This window comes from Adelges cooleyi, unplaced genomic scaffold (assembly GCF_023614345.1).
Source record: "Adelges cooleyi isolate 19-005CV unplaced genomic scaffold, UGA_ACOO_1.1 ACOO_flye_CR_arks_rails_tigmint_CR_PRNA_2, whole genome shotgun sequence".
Lineage (NCBI taxonomy): Eukaryota > Metazoa > Arthropoda > Insecta > Hemiptera > Adelgidae > Adelges > Adelges cooleyi.
In genome coordinates this window covers 12,858,068-12,876,341 of record NW_026095860.1, presented here as the reverse complement: position 1 = coordinate 12,876,341, position 18,274 = coordinate 12,858,068, and the positions used below count along the sequence as shown (strand labels likewise).

General features: G+C 31.1%; 1 protein-coding gene across 4 annotated transcripts in view; it reads right to left on the bottom strand.

Moving 5' to 3' along the window:
- LOC126833562 (calcitonin gene-related peptide type 1 receptor-like) overlaps window positions 1–18,274 on the bottom strand; it is a 115,015-nt gene that overhangs the window by 19,274 nt on the left and 77,467 nt on the right. For all 4 annotated transcript variants that reach the window (XM_050564981.1, XM_050564983.1, XM_050564982.1 and 1 more), the window contains exon 5: window positions 17,106–17,197. In XM_050564981.1, the coding sequence (XP_050420938.1) occupies window positions 17,106–17,197 (92 nt within the window). The remainder of the gene's footprint in view (window positions 1–17,105; window positions 17,198–18,274) is intronic.

The window sequence follows — 18,274 nt, the reverse complement described above, 5'->3', positions numbered from 1 at the left end:
TAACTCTCGAATCAGTTTTAATAAAATTAACTGTTTAAAGCACTTATGCAATAACTTGAAAATGTAAGGTAATAACTTAATTAAGACCTTTCAACTTTGACGGACGGCCGGATAAATTAATATTTATTATAAAGCGTTAATAATATTACTCTAAAACTCATTAAAATTAATTTTTTTAGCGCCTCGAGTGTATCTCGGTAATTTTTTCTAAACATTTGGCTGTGTAAATTGAATTGACAAAACAATTACTTAAATATGAAAAAAAATTGAAGGCGCATTAGTATCGAAAGTATCAGAAATTATCAGATTATTGCTAAATAAGAAATAATATACAATAATATGTAATTCGTCATTACAATGTTTAATACCAATTTAATCTCATGATTAGTCAACTAGAATGCACCAAAAGAATGTAAAGTAATGTAGATCGTATTGATAACATACATTCAGATAACTGGAATTTGGAAATGTTTTCAATTGTATGTGTAACATTATTATGGCAATTTATAAAAGTTGGGTCGGATGAAGCCATTACCTGTTACTATACTATTATTGCAACGATTCGATACGGCCGAATACAGTAGCTGTAATTTGTGAATAAATCGAATTTTCAATGGCACATTTTCTCCATCAGAGCTTTACACTTATTTGGGCATTGCCAATTGGTTTGTGCCTAGTTAAATGTTATTGTGAATTCCAGCTGTTAATTTTGTGTAATAAGTCATTATTGTGTTTCACCATTGCAGTGTATTAAGATAAGTGAAATAGTATATGTTCTTCAATTTCATCGACTAACCCTTTCTATTCCACTCTGGTTTTGGAATACAGTGAATATATCACTTTTAAATTAAAAAACCTTGAATCACTATGCTCATATTTTTTATTGTGCTGGTTTATGATGTACTTGGGGTTTTCCCTCTAGAAGACAATATTATCTAGTAGCTTCAATTTAATCGGCATAGAGCCTTTTAATAAATAATATTGTACGTTGCTAATTTGAGTTAAAGTGGTTAATTTAAAATACGGTGACCTTTTTGCTTTTCGAGAGGTTTCAAGAGTTAATGAAGAGTCTAGAAATATTTTAGGGTAGATACTGCGTTCCTAATAGAATCCTTTAATTTATTACCTAGAAAAAAGTCAGTCGGGGATGTGATCTACTCGCCGTACTGCATTGTTACGTTATATTATAACGGATTTCTATATTTTTTTTTTACAATTACTTATTTATTTAATATTTAACAAAAAATAAAACAAAAAAAGTTACAGTGTTCTTAAAGCCTAATGGCTAAAATTATAAAACATGGAATATGCTTTAGCCTGCTGGTTCCTAAATATTGATTATTTCTGATCTACAATCTCTTTGCGATTAATCATGATAGTATAGTCTTAATTATATGTTTGGCCAAACGTTATGCATGACGACGACGACTCGTTATCATTTTGATGACATCTTATATGTTTTAATACGTTTAGAGGCAGGTGCGTTACTTTAGTATCGCAATTTACTGTCGCAATTTTGTGTCGTTATTTAGTGTCGTTTTCGGGCCGGAGGGCCAAGGCTAAAGCATGTTTCATGCTAAAAATAGATTCAAATATGTAATTAATTTTTGAGGTTTTCGATGATGACGTCAGGCCACGGACATTTCTGTACACATCAAAAAATATACGTGTACAAACAATAGTAGTATTTGTCCTCCGAAAACATGGCGGGTTGGTATAATTGTATAAATATATATATATATATATATATATTGATACGGAACCAACCCAATTTTCGTTATGTTAAACTATACTTAATTTTTAAGTTCAACCGATGAGAACAGGTCCCCATTAACGTTTTAAATGCTGATGAAATTCCTTTTAAAGATTTTAATTTTTCTCTGCCATTAGCGTTGAAATCGAGCGTGTGTGATGTAAATACTTAAATAGTTCAGGCAAACCGCAATTTAGTTTGGACGCATAAGCTTGCCCGGCGAAAATTGATGAACTCAACCCGTGCCCCCCCCTTTTCACTTTTGGGAGGTAACTAATTATAGGTCATTAATTAAAGCGGCCAACGTTGATCCGACCACCGGTAAATTACTCGATACATTGTGCTTAGACTGAAAAACAAATAGTAACTATAAATGTAGCGTGGCTATACATATATCAGCGTATCGGAGGTGAGGAAAATGTTGAAAATATTTGGGATGTTTCGTTTAAAAGTGGCTGGCGGAATTGAGCTCATTATTTTGTTAGGTAAAGTCGATTTTCACTGTTCGGTCGCGGTTGTTATAATAATATTGTAAACGGCCGGCAGTTAAAAAACGCGAGTTATTAATTTACGGATTTGCCTAAGCACGGCACCTGTTGCTGCTATCCAAAAGCAGTTTCGAATAAACCGGCCGTGGCGTGGCGACGGTGTCTCTCGCGAAGTGCACGATTCGCTAGCTATAAAGGTATAATTTTATACCCCAACACACACTGGGCGTATGTATAATATAACTGCAATGTTCAATATTACAATATGCGTGTAGCAGTTTTAGTATTATTATTATTAGCATCGTGCCATTGTGCTAGTGTAATAATAATATTATTATCTAAAACACAATAATTCTTATCATAGCCACCGCGATGGCGCCGTCAAACAACAATTAAGATCCGACGAAATTAGTATTTTGGACCAAAGAAAATGGCGGTGCATGAAATAACTAATTACGAGTAAATGTCGACCGTATAGTACGTTGTTCTAACCGCTTGTTCTTTTGCCCGCCTCGTTAAAGTCGGTTTCTTAAGCTTCCCAGGACAGTATACCGGAAAACTCCACCATAGAAATCAACACAACAATTATTTTAGTCATATTCCGAATTCTTCTAAAATGTTAAGTTATTATTATAATTTTGGAAAAACTTACTACAGTCGGGTGGCCATATCGTGTACGGTTTATAGTAGGAGGAGGTCATCGGGTGAGGTCGGAGGGAAGTCATAAAAAGAAAATCTTTACTTTAAAAAAAATACTCTTCGTTGCAAATGTGTATGTACAGGCCAAAAATAATTGTTGTTTTTAATCAATTAGAAAATATATATAAAAACCAACAATGAGACCTATAATGTGTTTATAAAATAGTTTTAAAAAATGTTTTCTGATTTTCAAAAGTCCAAAAAAGACAAATAATGAAAAACTTTTATCGTCAAGAATTTCATTCTCAAAGAAAAGGTTCATGATATGTTTTGTGTTTCATTGTAAATCGGTAGGATGTTATCTAGGAAATATCTCAAACAATTTTGAAAGTATTTTGACTACTTTTCGAAAGTTGTTGAGTACCACAATAAAAAAGTAAAATACGTACATTATTTAAGACATTTATCATAATAAAGGGAAGAGATAAAGTTTTTAGAATTTCGGCCTTAAAAAGTAGTTGAAACTAACATAATATTATATTTGCACAATTTGGGTACTCTGAGTGTGTATTAGATATTGTTTACTCCATTGTACTTGCTGAATTATAGTGATGACATAAATAAATAAATAAAATTACACTAATTGAATAAATTAAGTGTGAAATGACAATTGTATACAACTGTAATGATACCTGGGCAAGCAATGATGTCTGGGACAGAGTCGACCTTTATTTGTATTAGAAAAGGTAGAGGAGAAGAAGAGTAAAAAAAGAAAGCGAGTCAATGATGCAAAGTTGAAGGAAAGTAGACCTGTGAGTGTGTAAAAACTCCGTCAAGTTGTGTACGGTTTTTATTTTTGGTTGAGCGACTTTCGAATCACCTTTTAGGAAATGCCGTATATGACCTGATCAGTGAATTGCACACTCCCCAAAAACTAAAAACCGGGTAAATTACAATTGTTATTCATGGTATTTTCTATGGACATTTGGGTCGAACTACTTCAGCCGAGATGATGGGATAACGTTAATACATAGGAGTATCGCAAACATTGCAGTTCACCGAGTCGAAAACGACAGTTACAATCAATTTCGAGATTCAACATCTTAAACTTTTCTTCGATAATCATAGTAAAGAAGATTTATATTATATTGTTGTATTATTTTGTTATCACCGGTTATCTCTACAAGAAACGTGGGAAGTACGCCGTTAAATCGAACAGAATTAGTATACATAATAATGTATACTTTATAATTAAGAAACAAACGGATACGTAATTTTCTTGTATTAGTGTGCCTGAGGTATAACAATTATTTAGGAAAGGTGTTGTTTTATTTTTTTTTTGGCAAACTAAACTTACCCAAACAAAGTCTAAACAAGTAATTAGTAATTTTCCAATGTTTCTAATACAATTGCATGTGTCACTATTAACGCTATCGACATAAACATTGCATCATATATTCTTAATCCTTCACAAATTCAACTACTATACTTGAATTTAATTTTATCGGCTTTCAGTGTATCATAGTGCTGGGAAATTTTAAACACATCCCTGCTTTTTCCACGATGTTCCCATGCCGTTGGACTACTTGCCTAATACGTCCTGTAGTATGAGCTCTGCGGCCAGACACATTTTCTGTAAGATGAGAAGAGACAAATCGCTTCAAGCTACCCACAAGCGTAATTATTATCCCCTTTGTATTATCCTCTGTTGTCGTTGTACGTATACCTGACAAATATTCACGACCACTGGCGGTTTGATACAAAGCAAATCGACTCTCTGACCTTTGGGGGCCGAGGGGACACACGGTCAGTTTACAAAAGCCAAAGGGTAATTCAGCGAACGGCAGACGACCTCCCGTAATGAAGTTTGCGTGTAATCTCGTTTGTAGGTTTTCCGGTCCGGTCCGGTCCAAACAGCACCGACAACCAATTATTTGTTGTAAATACTTTTCCCCAGGGGCTTTTATTTCTGTATTATATCATGGGTTTTCTTTGCCATGTTAGAATTATGATACAGCTTTCATATTGACACCGTAATTTTATTATAGTAATTATTATGGCTTTTGGACACAATTCGTCAACAGTGTTACACTTTGGACTTATCCCGAGGAATATACCGAAGCCGTATTACATATTTTGTTACACATTAGACCATAATATAAAATAATGGACACGACAAGCCAATTCAATTGTAGAATACGAGTCATTGTACTGGGGAGAAGGTTTAATTAATGAGAAGTTAATCGTACACAACTAATTGCTTCCGGGAATCTCAATTTAAAGTGGATGTTGTATTCAATATACTCTCATTGGAAAGGTACGTCCTCTACGTTGCTGGTTCTTGAGAATCTTTATTTGTATACATAATGTCAGACAAACGGTGAACTACCCTTAACGGATAATGAGGAGAAGACATCCTTAATGTAATATAATAATTTAATAGGCATCAACAGTTTTGTGACATACACATCTTAAGAGCTACCTACTCTCTTCGCTTCGGAATGTAACTGTGGCTTAGCAATTGCAACATTTCATTGCTCTAAACCATTATCAGCGCTTCAAGTAGTTCACTCTTGTCCTCCCACTTCCGCTCATCGTCAAACATTCTAATGTCGAGGGCTGAAAGAACGAGACTGGGAATATTTATATGAACGTTCTAGAACGTCATGTCTATTGATATGTAACCTGTGTGTACTGGTGATGTATTTTGTTGGACAATAACGGATAAAGCGGAGTGTACTCTCGAATAAACTTTTCGCTTTCAAAGTATGTTTTGCATACCGAGCTCGTCTTACTTAGTATTCTAGGCGAAACTCGTTAATCAGATTACATTCGAAAACCGCTGTATATGATAACATTGTGTATGGCGCGTCTCACATTGAATCTGTCTTCGTGTTGGCAAAACCGTATAAGGTTCACGGCAGACCCGAACCGAATGGTAAAATAACACTATAGTTGACAAGTTTGTTTCAATACGCTTTTTCGTAATGGCTTACACTTGTTCTGAACAAATAATACTTAGAAGGCTTCCCGAGCAACTAAATTGACATTTGTTATTTTAAAATGACGATATATTATCACTATTTTTTGGAAAAAAACCAATGAAACATACACTAATAAAATAATACCACAACAAATTCAAGTTTAATTAAAATATATGATTGGCAACCAAAATAACAAATCAATGCAAATTATGGGTTTTCGTTAAAAAATAGGTGACAGATTTTTTTTTAGCTGGTTTGAAGGTAAGTTTTTAAAAGTGTTAAAATCGACATTTTTTTGTAATTCATTGTGAAGTTATATTTCACAATGCACTTGCGAGAGCTTCGTTAACGTTACACGGAGTTATCTTTTAATGCCACCATTTTTATTAAATACCTACCCAAGTGCTAAAAAAACATTTACCTACAGACAAAATCATGATATTGTGATATTTCTACTTTATTAAGGTTGAAATAAATGGGTGAGATAAAAAAGGTATACTTTTAAATAACTACAAGTCACATCAATAACAAGCTAACACGAAAAGTATAAAAGAAAATGGACTTTTTTTTTTTTTAATTTTTAAATAGAAATACATTAAGATTGAACACGTTATACAATTGAAAGGTACAGCACTTTTTTTTTGTAGTTTTTTTGAAACTTTTTTGTGTCTATACACAAAAACAAGAATCACGTTTTGTTTATTTCGATCATTCCACCCTTTGTTTGTGTTAAATACATGGCTTGTATTCATGTACTTAACTAATATTGTATAAAAAATATTACAACCTATGCTAGTCTGTTGCTAGTTCATTTTAATCCCAAGACTAAATTAATTGTTTGTTTGTCTGTAAAAATACAGTTAGTTCCGTCAACGATTCATTCGGCTAAGCCCAATCAGTTTGCTATTGATGTTAGCGTTCTATGACGTTTGGCAGAATAATTTCACTAATTTCATTACCAGCAGCTCGTGCTGATTTCCTTTTTTGAGTATATTGAAAAGCAAATGAAATTTGTATAAATATATTTCAATTAATATCATCAACGCCGACAGCTTGCGAACCCTAAATTATTATAGAACGTCTGATTATTCTCCCAAGAAACATGTTAATAACATTTGTAAAAATAATATTTCTATTTTTAAAGCGCTACCTTAGTACATGACGTAAACGGTCCTGCATATGATTTATTAAAAAAACCATAAACTTACATTTTTTTTCAAATTTGTTTCTTTATATTAAAACAGTACAAGTGATGAGTACAGTTCAAATTAGACTAATAATTTCAGAAGATTGAACAAGAATATTATCCGTTTTTGTACGGGCTATTATAATTAAGTAATGAATTTTCGACTTATAATTTGTCGACAATTCCACGAATTAGATAAAAAGGTTAATGGAGGGAAAAGCAATTTTAGCACTGAAGGGTATGCAATTGTATTACATTTATGTAAATGGATGTCGGTAATTTATTTTTTGCATTCTGGCTCGCACTTTGCGTTTCTTCCAATCAACACAATTTAGTTTTTATAATTATCAGCGTTTAGAAAACCAACTAAATTTCTTTGGGGTACGTGAAGTTTTGATAATGTTTTCCACAATAATTAATAATTTATCAAGACAATAAATGTTTTATTTACCTCAAATACATTAAAAAACTCAAGTCAAGACTCATATTATTTTCCTTCGTCTTCGTTTTTTTTTATGAACACGGACATCAATTAAAAGGTTTTTTTGTCTTCAATAAGATTGAAAGCCATCTGTTTTGTAACTTTAAAGTAAAAGTTGAAACTGATGAACGTGATACAAATTTTGGAGGTTTTTAATTAGGTAATCGTTATTGGAAAATCACAATTTACCGACAGCTAAACTTTACGTGTAAAAAATTTTTAAGTTTAAATCTATTTAATTTTGATCTTTAAAATGTTTGCCTTAAAACTGGGGCATTAGTGTATTATATGTTAGTACCGAGTTATGATCAATATGAAAAAGTTTACGACTTCATTGTCAAACAAGCAATGTAAATTACGTTTACCTTTCAAAAATTTTGTTTAATCTTTTTTAAAGTTTGCCACGTTTCAGTTGACATAATCTACTTATATTGTTTGGAATTAGAAAAACTGTAAAAATTAGAGCGTTTAAAAAATAAAACAGTGGCGGCATCAGGCACTTCGCATTGTAGGGCAAACATTTCCCTAGATAGTCTCAGTGATGAACAAGAACTGAATCATCAATCTAATGATGTCTAAATGTCCATATAAAAATTTAAATGATTTCAAAACATTAGATATTTATTGAAAGCACTAAAAAATATTAAATTTGCAACGTGTTGATTTTCCAGGCATATTTTTGTGTGTATTTCGCATGATTTAATAATACATGTCGTCACTGATGTGTTAATTAAAACTACATCTACATATCAGTTTTAACTATTGACGCTCTGATATATAATAGGTTTTTTATCTTAATTTACATCTTAAGGCAATATGCATATTTCATATGCAACATCACTTTTTTTTTAAAAATGTGTTATACATATTTATTTTTTATTCAACTATAAAATATTTACCTCTTTTACTCACAACTAAAAATGTGGTAAAAGACACTTTATATATAATATTCTTAAATATCCTCTAACCGACTTAAACATAAAATACTATGGTACTAAAATGCTTAAGTCTATTTAACTATAAGCGCTATATTGAGCGCTTATAATTTTCACACAGTTATACATATTATCTTATTAAAAAATTTAATTTTATCAAATAAAAAGGTTTGAACATCTAAAATATTGTTTAGTACGTTCGAATAAGTTTTGTTATTGTTATCTGCGCCGTCGTGTTTCAAAACAGATTAACTACAAACGAATGTCCTGATGAATTGTGTGCGTTACATGATATTGCCAACGTTCTGATGGATGTACAAGTTGCATTGTTAATTAACTGTTTCAAGTACGTCGGACCCGGTAAGTTTTAATGGCGCAAGCACTATATATATACATATGCATACACAAGTACACACGGCCAGCACTCGTAACGGTAGGAAAATGACCAAATGCTTTTGAATCTAAAGTGGGGCGTTGTTTTTGTTTGACGCCGTCGCTCTCCATTTGCTGTGAATTAATACCGTCGAAAAAAAAATTATTATGCTATTCAGCTGATGGCAATCACAACGTGAGGTCGCTATAAATCAGTGTCAACAGCCAAAACAAGGATATGTATCGTTCTCGGAAGGCAATAAAAAAAAGCTATCAATAATTTAAAATAAAAAATCAATCCAAATAATATGATTAGACTGCGTAAGCAATCATATTATCGCTGAGTAGAGCCACACTCGATCACTACTGCGAATCGCTCTGTCAATTGATAACGTTTTACTCGAGTATCAAATAAGACCGTCCGAACTAATATGGCAAGTCCCTTTCTTATTTATTACAAAATCAAAATTGGTTCCACCCTAAATAAAAAAAATATATATATAAAATTTATTTTGGTTATGGAAATAAAATATATACTCGAGGACAAAACAAATTGAATAAGGTCACTCATTTCAAAATAAAATATATAAAACCAACAGTCACTGTCGCAAGAAAATAAAAATAATCATACACGGACAAATCTCAGCGAGATTGAGTGTTGGTCAAGACCCGGCCCTTATAAGCCCGTACTTACTTTCTTTAGAAATGGATAAACATACAAAGGACATACAGACCGATTCATTTTGGTATGTTTAATGTTTGTGGCTGATTTAGTTTTAGCGGATGAGTGCACAGAAGTGTTGTGAGTTAAACTAAAACCACGAAGAGACATAATAGACGGAAATTACTTCTGAACAATTAAGTCTATAGTACAAAATACTTTGAGTTTAACTTTAGTGTTTAGAATTTTTAGGATTTCAAAAACTTTGAAGTATGACTTTGAAATCATTATTCTAACTTATTTTTTAAAATTCAAATTAATATTTTACAGGAGGAATTTTTAATTGAAGTCGTATTTACCGTTTTAAGTTTGCCAATTTGTTACCACACTTAAAGTATTTTTAAAAGAATACGATTATTATTATTATTTATTCGAACAATGTTATTTGAGATTAACTTATTATTTTGAAACATCTGAGGATCCGGTGGACGATATAACAGTGGCATTGCGTTGAAATAATGTATGGTGCCAAGGATAGGAAGCCAAGGCGCTGGTCGTCGATAAAGATCTTATGGTTGAATAGAACTTGTGTAAAAGCATCGGAAATTCTTTTAAACGTTTTATCGTCTCCCGTGTAGTAGTTACTATAGTCGTATAGACCGGTAAAAGTCCATTAAATTGATTATCCGTCTTATTTCAATCGGTATAGCAATGTGCTCACCGAAGGGCGAACACAACTGCTTACAGTTGTAACGACTTGGTTTTTTTTTCATGCTTAAAAGACACAACAAAGTCGCTGTCAAAGTTACCGTACGTTAGTACATTTGCAAACGAGTAAAAAAAAATACACAACAAGTCTGTAATAAAAAAAACCCACTTTCTGTATTCGACTGGTCGATTTTTATATACGTTTTAATTTTAGTAGTTTTTGGTAAAAAAATGAAAAAATCTTATTAAACAAACAATTTAGCAGTCAACTCTTGTAAGAGTAAAGTGTAAGTATGGTGCAAAATAGAACTTTGTCCGTCTCGAATTTCCTTCACATAATCTCCGCCGCCTGTACATAGTATTATAATATTAGGCAATTTCCAGTAAGACTTTGTAACGAGTTAAGTATTTTGGACGGCAAACAGTTTTCGAAATTTATTAAAATACTGGAACACGCGTTAAAAAAAAAATGTGATATTTTTTAAAATGATATAACAAATGCACATTTTCTTTGACAACAGCACACATAATTTTACCAAACGTACACAGGTACATGATATATTATGTTGTTTTTGTATTTATTACAAAACAGACGTACACCCCTAAAACGAGAAAAAGTATGGTAATATTTTTATAATAAAAATAAATCAAGTATGAAATAATGCGTTTAAGCAATGTTCATAACCCGCACGATTTGTCTTGAAATGTTTAATAAAACTACCAAACGGCGCGTTGCATAGGCAATATAGCTACATGCGTGAAATATAACAAAGGGACTAGCATAATATTATTATTATTCTATGGTTAAAATATGAGTTATCAATATGTTTTAAGTAGATAAATAAAAATATTAAACTAATTTGATAATCCGCGTTTTTATTTCAATTAATTTTCCAATCCAATTACTGTTTACATTTTCAATTAAGTACATTTTTATTTGTATTACTTGTATTTGTTAAAATAAAAAAGTATTATTTGAGTCTTTTTTTTTGAGTAAAAATACAATTGTGTATTGGTTACTTATTTTTAATTCCATTAAAACAACCGCCTGTTTGAGTTAACATCTGTATATACTATATCTTATAAATTATATCTATATATACATGTATTACATATTATTTAAAATGAAACTATTTCAAAGTTATGATAAATTTTGCACTGGCTACAATTTTACTGTTTTCGATGTCAAACTTTCTAATACATTGTAAATCCAAAAGTTTATTTGTTCAAAAATCACCATAAATTTTGTTCACTTTCACATTTTCCGTACTTCTTTTGACTCATTAACGTCCAAAAAATAACTATAACACATATTTTATAATACAGGAACAATCCATATTTGAATGATGTAATTTAAATGATGTAAATTTAAAAAAGCAAAATCATCGCAATAACTCTGACTTGGGTAGGAATAACTTTGGTTATCATGAGAAAATTCTTGGTTGCTGAAGTTTGCATTTCTGAGAACCATTACATATAATGGTAAGTTGGGATAGGCACGCCGGTCAGGATAGTGGACGAAGAGATAAAATATTTAGGCTAACTTGTGAGCGAATACCTTAGTGAAACCTTGGGTTTCATGTCAAAGTTTTCAATTTTAATTAATTAAGTCTTTAGGCTAGCGCCTTGTCAGATCGCAATCTCTAGACGATACATCCATTCAAACGGTATAGAATATGAATAAATTTAAAAAAAAACGACAGCACAGTGGGTTCCGGTCATAGTTGGAACGAAACATATTTAGGTGGGGGAGACCACAGGTCTTCTGGAATTATTATAACTGAATTTGATAAATTCACTTTGTTATACAAATGGTATATATTTAAATTCAGCTTGAAACATACCACCTGATAATTTGAAGTATGCAATTTAACCCTTTTCCATCACACGAAACGCCGAGTGATGTTTTTAAAACCTAACTATTTGCATTCCATTCTGATTCGACCTTACCCTTTTAATCAATAAAAAATCAACAAATATTTACATATTTTTTTCTCAATTTAAAACATAAAAAATGACATAATATTGAAACGGTGAACACGATTTGAATCAAAAACACGGAAATAATTAATTTTATACAAATCGCGTTTTAAGTGGAACAGATTTTAATGTTTGATTAATCGAAATGTGAAATTATAAAATCAAAAAAATACTGTACGGTATTCATACAATTCTTGTTACGGGTTTAAAAATTTTTACCATAACACTAAAAATCCAAAAATATAACAAAAAGACTTTTATCGATGTGAACAAATTGAAAATATTTTAACAAAATATGTAATGTAACTCTTTGTCTCTTGTGGTGAGCATATGTCTTCCTAATCACCCAAAAAATGTATACTTTTACTCAAGTACTAATCAATGTTAGGTAAGTGTAAAATATTTCACTTCATAAGAAATGATGGACTTATGTCAAAAAGTCTGTAAGTTTTCATTTTTTATTTGGAGGAAAACTTTTGACTAGCCCCCTTTTAAGTGCTGACTGGATCCATAGCGATTCCAGAGATGTCACGTACGACGAACCCTCATTATAATCCAGTAACATTTCGGATTCACGTCCAGGCTTAGAAATACTTTGCTATAGGTGCACAATATTATTTAATTTTCTATAAATGTAATACTTCAAATACAGTATAGAAATAATCAGAGCAAGAAACTTGTGAAATAAGTTATATAAATCAAATACAAGATTACCAATCAACAAAGTTGAGTGATCATATTTAGCTATTTTTTTATTTAAACTTGATATTATTTTTAAGTGTATTGCCACGTTGGGCTTGATCTCTTAATCATCTTTAAACCATATCTGAATGTATTAATGAAATACTAAAAATGAGGTAAAAATATTATACATATACATATTTTATTTTATTTTTAATGGTAACTATTAAAAATTGGTATACAATTTAATGCATGTAGAAAGAGAGTAATAAACGTTCCAACGCAAAGCCTTTGCAACTTTTTGTACAAAAAGTTATTAAATGATACCTCGTAATTACATTAAAAAAAACACTTTATCTTATATTATCGATAATACATTCTTCCGAGTCTCCACCGCCATGACCAGTTATATAAAATTAAATCTTCGGTGCTGACCTATGTTCCCGTTGACTTCTCTAATGATTTCACTAATTTTATTTGTTTATCTTTTTGTAGACTTCCTGACACAAAGTTATTTTGGCCACTAAAAAGAAAACAAACTTCGGGGAAAAAATTCAAAAATCCTTTTATCCGTCTCATATAATGGTATCAAGGACCGTAACTAACCGGCTTGTCCTCTCATTGCATCTTTAATTCCGACTTGCATACTAGATGGAACACCCAAAGGATATTGTTGTGTACGAAGAACCTTGCATTTATTTTGAGATAACAGAATAGTAATAATATGCTCTCTACTAGTTCAATTTTTTCAGGCGAAATCAAGACGGCGACTCCGTTGATATATTATATGGTTTATTTTTTAATAAAACTAAAGTATATGCGGATTATAGACGTATAGCGGACGTCTGGAATTTATTTCAGGGATTCTACTGGAAAAAAAATAACATGTCAAAATAGTTGAGCTGGCGAATAAAAAGATGCACGGTAATCCAGATTTACTAGGAAAACAAATATAAGAAGAATTTCATTGAGGGTAACTTCTGGTTAATAGTTAAAAAAAAAAAAAAAACACTAACGGCTTCCTGAACGTCTTAACGGATTGTACATGTTTTACAGTTTGACCTGTAAAATCCATAATGCTTCTCGGCGATTTCCTAACTAGCTGTTTAGGAGAAGCTTAGATCTTAGAAGCTTTGATTAAAAACTAAAATAGATAATTATTAAGTATTAAATGTATTTAAAAATATCGCAAATAATGAACATAGCTTTATTTTTATTTGAACAAATATTCAAATAATAATAATTTCAAATAAATTGAACGAATTTAAATAACAAATACAATTTTTTTCTTAAATTCACTCTCCAAATAATGTTTTCTCAAATACTGCCTACATTTTACAAATAGCAACCTATAAGGGGCCCTAGTAAAGAAACTAAAAAGTTATGGTATCCTCCCCGAGTACCTGCACCCTCCCTCTCGATAGCATTAACTGGATTTTATGACATCACTATGATATTTTTGTAAACTATTCCATTTATTACACGATTCGACGCACGGGTTAAGATTAAAATACTTGCAAAATAATAATAACCACAGACGTTAAAAAAAAAGGCATTTCCAACAGAAAAACAATAAACAAAATATTAAAATGGCGTAGTAGAAATGCGGACATTGATAAATTACTTTTGGGGCTGTCAATATATATAATATTTATTCGGTTTGATTTCACGGGCACGTGCTAGACTTTTCTGGTAAATAGAATTAAATCTGTCACGACATAATATTTTCCGGTTTTTATAGCATATGGTTTTGTATTTTTTTTTTTTTTTTATGTTTCAACTTTATCGAATAACAGCACTTTGCGCCTTGCCTTTAGAATGTTTTTGTAAGCTAGGCCAGACTGCATGTACAAATATATATACAATATACATATTATACATGGATACCATTTGGAAACTTATATAAAGGACTTTGGTGTACACACCCAAACGCTTTATATATTAAATTATAACAATACCGAAAACATCACGTACTGTGCTCCGGTAACTATATTATTGTTATTTCTAAATATTACTATATATTATATTGTTGTTGGGCTTGTTGTACGTTTATACTAGTTCCCAATGCGAGTCGGTGTTATTAAATACATTACATTGAACCTAGTACCATATTATGTATAGAGTGTGCTTGCACCGGGAGCACATGGTCTACGGAAAATTGTCTACGTGAAGTTTACACACGTCCTGTGTGTATCGATTGTTCCTGTGATACGGTCTTGTCGTCTGTGTTTGTCCAACATCGTGGCTGTTGACCAATATAATATACTACCCACGTTCACCCCATTAGGATCCTATCGATTATCGCGTTAATCTGTCATCGGACATTATTTTAATATTGTTTTGGCGTTGACCACATCAGTCAAACTAGCCAGTCAGAGTTAGGTGCTAAAATTGTGCTCCATTACACTGAAAAACATAGAACGGGTAGACATGTTTTTGGGCTTGGATGACATGACGATGTAACTAACTAAATCATACTCTATTGAATTTCAAAAATATCCTCTCTTCCGCGCTAAACACACCAGACTCGGTCATGTTGAAAATCATAATTTAATTTATAGTACCTAAACTCATTATAAGAAATAATGTTTCAATATAATATACACTAACTATGAGGTTATAGAAAAACACATTGATCTTTTCTCCTAAGTGAGTAGTCGCAGAAACGTGATTTGTTTTTCATTATTTAGTTTAAAAAAACTACTATGTCAATTTAACAGGTATTTATTTTTATGTTGAATTGAAATAGTCGAAAACATTTTATTGTGTTTAACAATTAAATAGACCTTATATTTTTATTCACTCGTAATTACTCTCATAGGCTACGTACACTATATAGTAGAACTTCCCAGATTTAATAAAAGAAAAAAATATATATTTCTATAAACCAATTGAACCGCATGTCGTGTTGCATGTCAAATTAAAAGTCAATTATCATCATATAAGGCTTATATTTTGATACAAGTATTTCTGTCTCAAAGTATTTCAGAGTTTTATTTCACAAAAAATATTTCAAACTAATATTACGACTTCCTTCCTAAGCAAAAGTGTCATAACTCGAAAAATTTACTTTTTGTAAAAAACCATTTTACTTGGTTTAATCGGTTACAAAAAATAATTTGTTTGAGTTTAGCAGAGCAGAATACACACACTATGAAATACACAATGACTATTCGAATAAAACAAAGGCGTTTTTTTTTTTGGGGAGTCAACTGACTTGACTATTGCGGTTATACATTGGTCGAACGACTAGGCGACATGAAATTAATTGCAACCGTTTTCCTTTGGAGTATTTCACTCTAAGCACTGATGCAGAACAAACTAACTCGAGATAAAAGTAGTGCTAAAAGTGTACTTGCGTCGAGATAGTTGTTGATTTATATTTAATCGTGAAAAATCTGGACAAGTGAAAAAACCGAAAGTAATGATTTCTATTTACGTGGTAGTACCACTTTAAGGAAGACAACTATAATAAAATATAAGTCTGTTGCCCGTTGGCGCGAATAAATAATATGTTCTTCGGCGAAATGATAAATAAACAGAATAATATAAATTTATATACAAGTTTGACTTTTTCCACTGTTTTATCTAGCCCACACTAAATCACGGTGAACGTTGCGGAAACGATGCGCCACAAACGACCTGTTGAGATTTATGTACACTTTTATCCACTAATAATATGATGTTTCTGTTTGCACCGTTCTACAGGCACTTCAGAATTTCATTGACCAGTGTTTCTTCTCGCAATGCTATGTATAGTAAGTACTAGTAATAATGCCAATGTTAAGGGTCATTAGTAATAAGGTGGAAAAGGTATACCCTTATATATATTTAAAGTTCAGCTATTTATTACCTAAGTAGCAAAGAAATGTTGTTATGCAAAAATGTTGCCCCCCTTTCATTATTATAGTTGTTTTTCTAGTCTACATTAATTTAAGAGAACCAGACAAGTCCATTTTTTAAAATTGCTCAGTACGATCAAAATAAAATTCTTTATTACTGCATTACTTACAAGATTGTCTCGTTTAAAGGTTCTAAAATTTAAACATGAATTGTCTATACTGAGTACTGACAAGTGGTTAACAGTGTTGTATAATACCATGCCGTTTGATTTTTATAGCATGATGTTAATTGCATAATTTTAATAAACAAACAAAAAATGACTTGTTAAAAATAAAGTAGAAAAACGACTAAAAAAATAGGGTTAAAAAATTATAAAAAAAAATTAGTTACTCACTTAAAATAAGTAAGGATGCCGATTGACAGCAACAGCGCTATGAACGATATTAAATAACCAAACTGATAAATGTTGTTGACATGTTGAGTCCACTGAAAAAAAAAAAAAAATATTTATAAGTTTTTTGTAGGTAACTAAAAAGAAAAATATAATTAAAACAAGTTGAATAGTTTGTATAAAATATACTAACACTATTTGTACAGCCTACACGATTGGGATGTAAAAAAAGCTAAATTTCAATCCAGCCCAGTTTGTTCACTATTAACGTTTTTTTTAGTAATTTTTCTTAGTTTAAAGAATTCTAGGATGATTTAAAAATATATCCTAATAAAATATACATGAGACGTTTCTGTGTGAAACCAATATTGCTATTTTCATCAATATACTTCCAATTTTTCACGATGTTTTGGAAAAATGTCTAGTACAAGTGAAAATTGTTGTGTTGAGTTCACATTTAACGATCCAAATATGAAAACTAAGTTGGCGTTCAAGTATATATTATATTATAAATATCATATTGAAAATATAATATTTTTTGATACGTTAACAATAACTATTATTATCACTGGCCCGTAACGACTTATACATTTATAGTAAACTGCTCTCAAGACATTCACAATAATGCATGTGAGATTATACAATATAATACAATACGGCGCATTAATAAAAGGTATTTTGCATTCAACAGTATAACGCAAATGGGATTTTTTCTTAAAAAGTCCCAAGACGATGACATAAAATACTTTTGATTAAATAAAGAAAACCACGATTCATATTAGTTACATGTCCGCATATTGTAGTACAACAATACAAAGTAGGTAGTAAGTATTTGCCATAGTTTAAAATTCAAAAAGAGTAGTTAACCTTCTTAAAACTTTTTCTAGTGTTGTTATTAATTCATTTTATTTGATTCGTTGTGGTGGAACTTAAGAGTCGATTAAGATGAAGGAAATGTGATTTAAATAAAAAGAATGTATCCAATAAAGAAATAGCTAAGACATAATCGATACTCATTCCTTGGACAAAACGAATTTAATATCTTGTCCCATAATATGTACAGTGTAAACTAAGTGTAGTCATTTCAACAATTTTATAGTGCAGCATAATATTTTCAGTTTATTTATAACAATTGTAACATAATAAAGTTATGAAAACTATACTGTTCAATG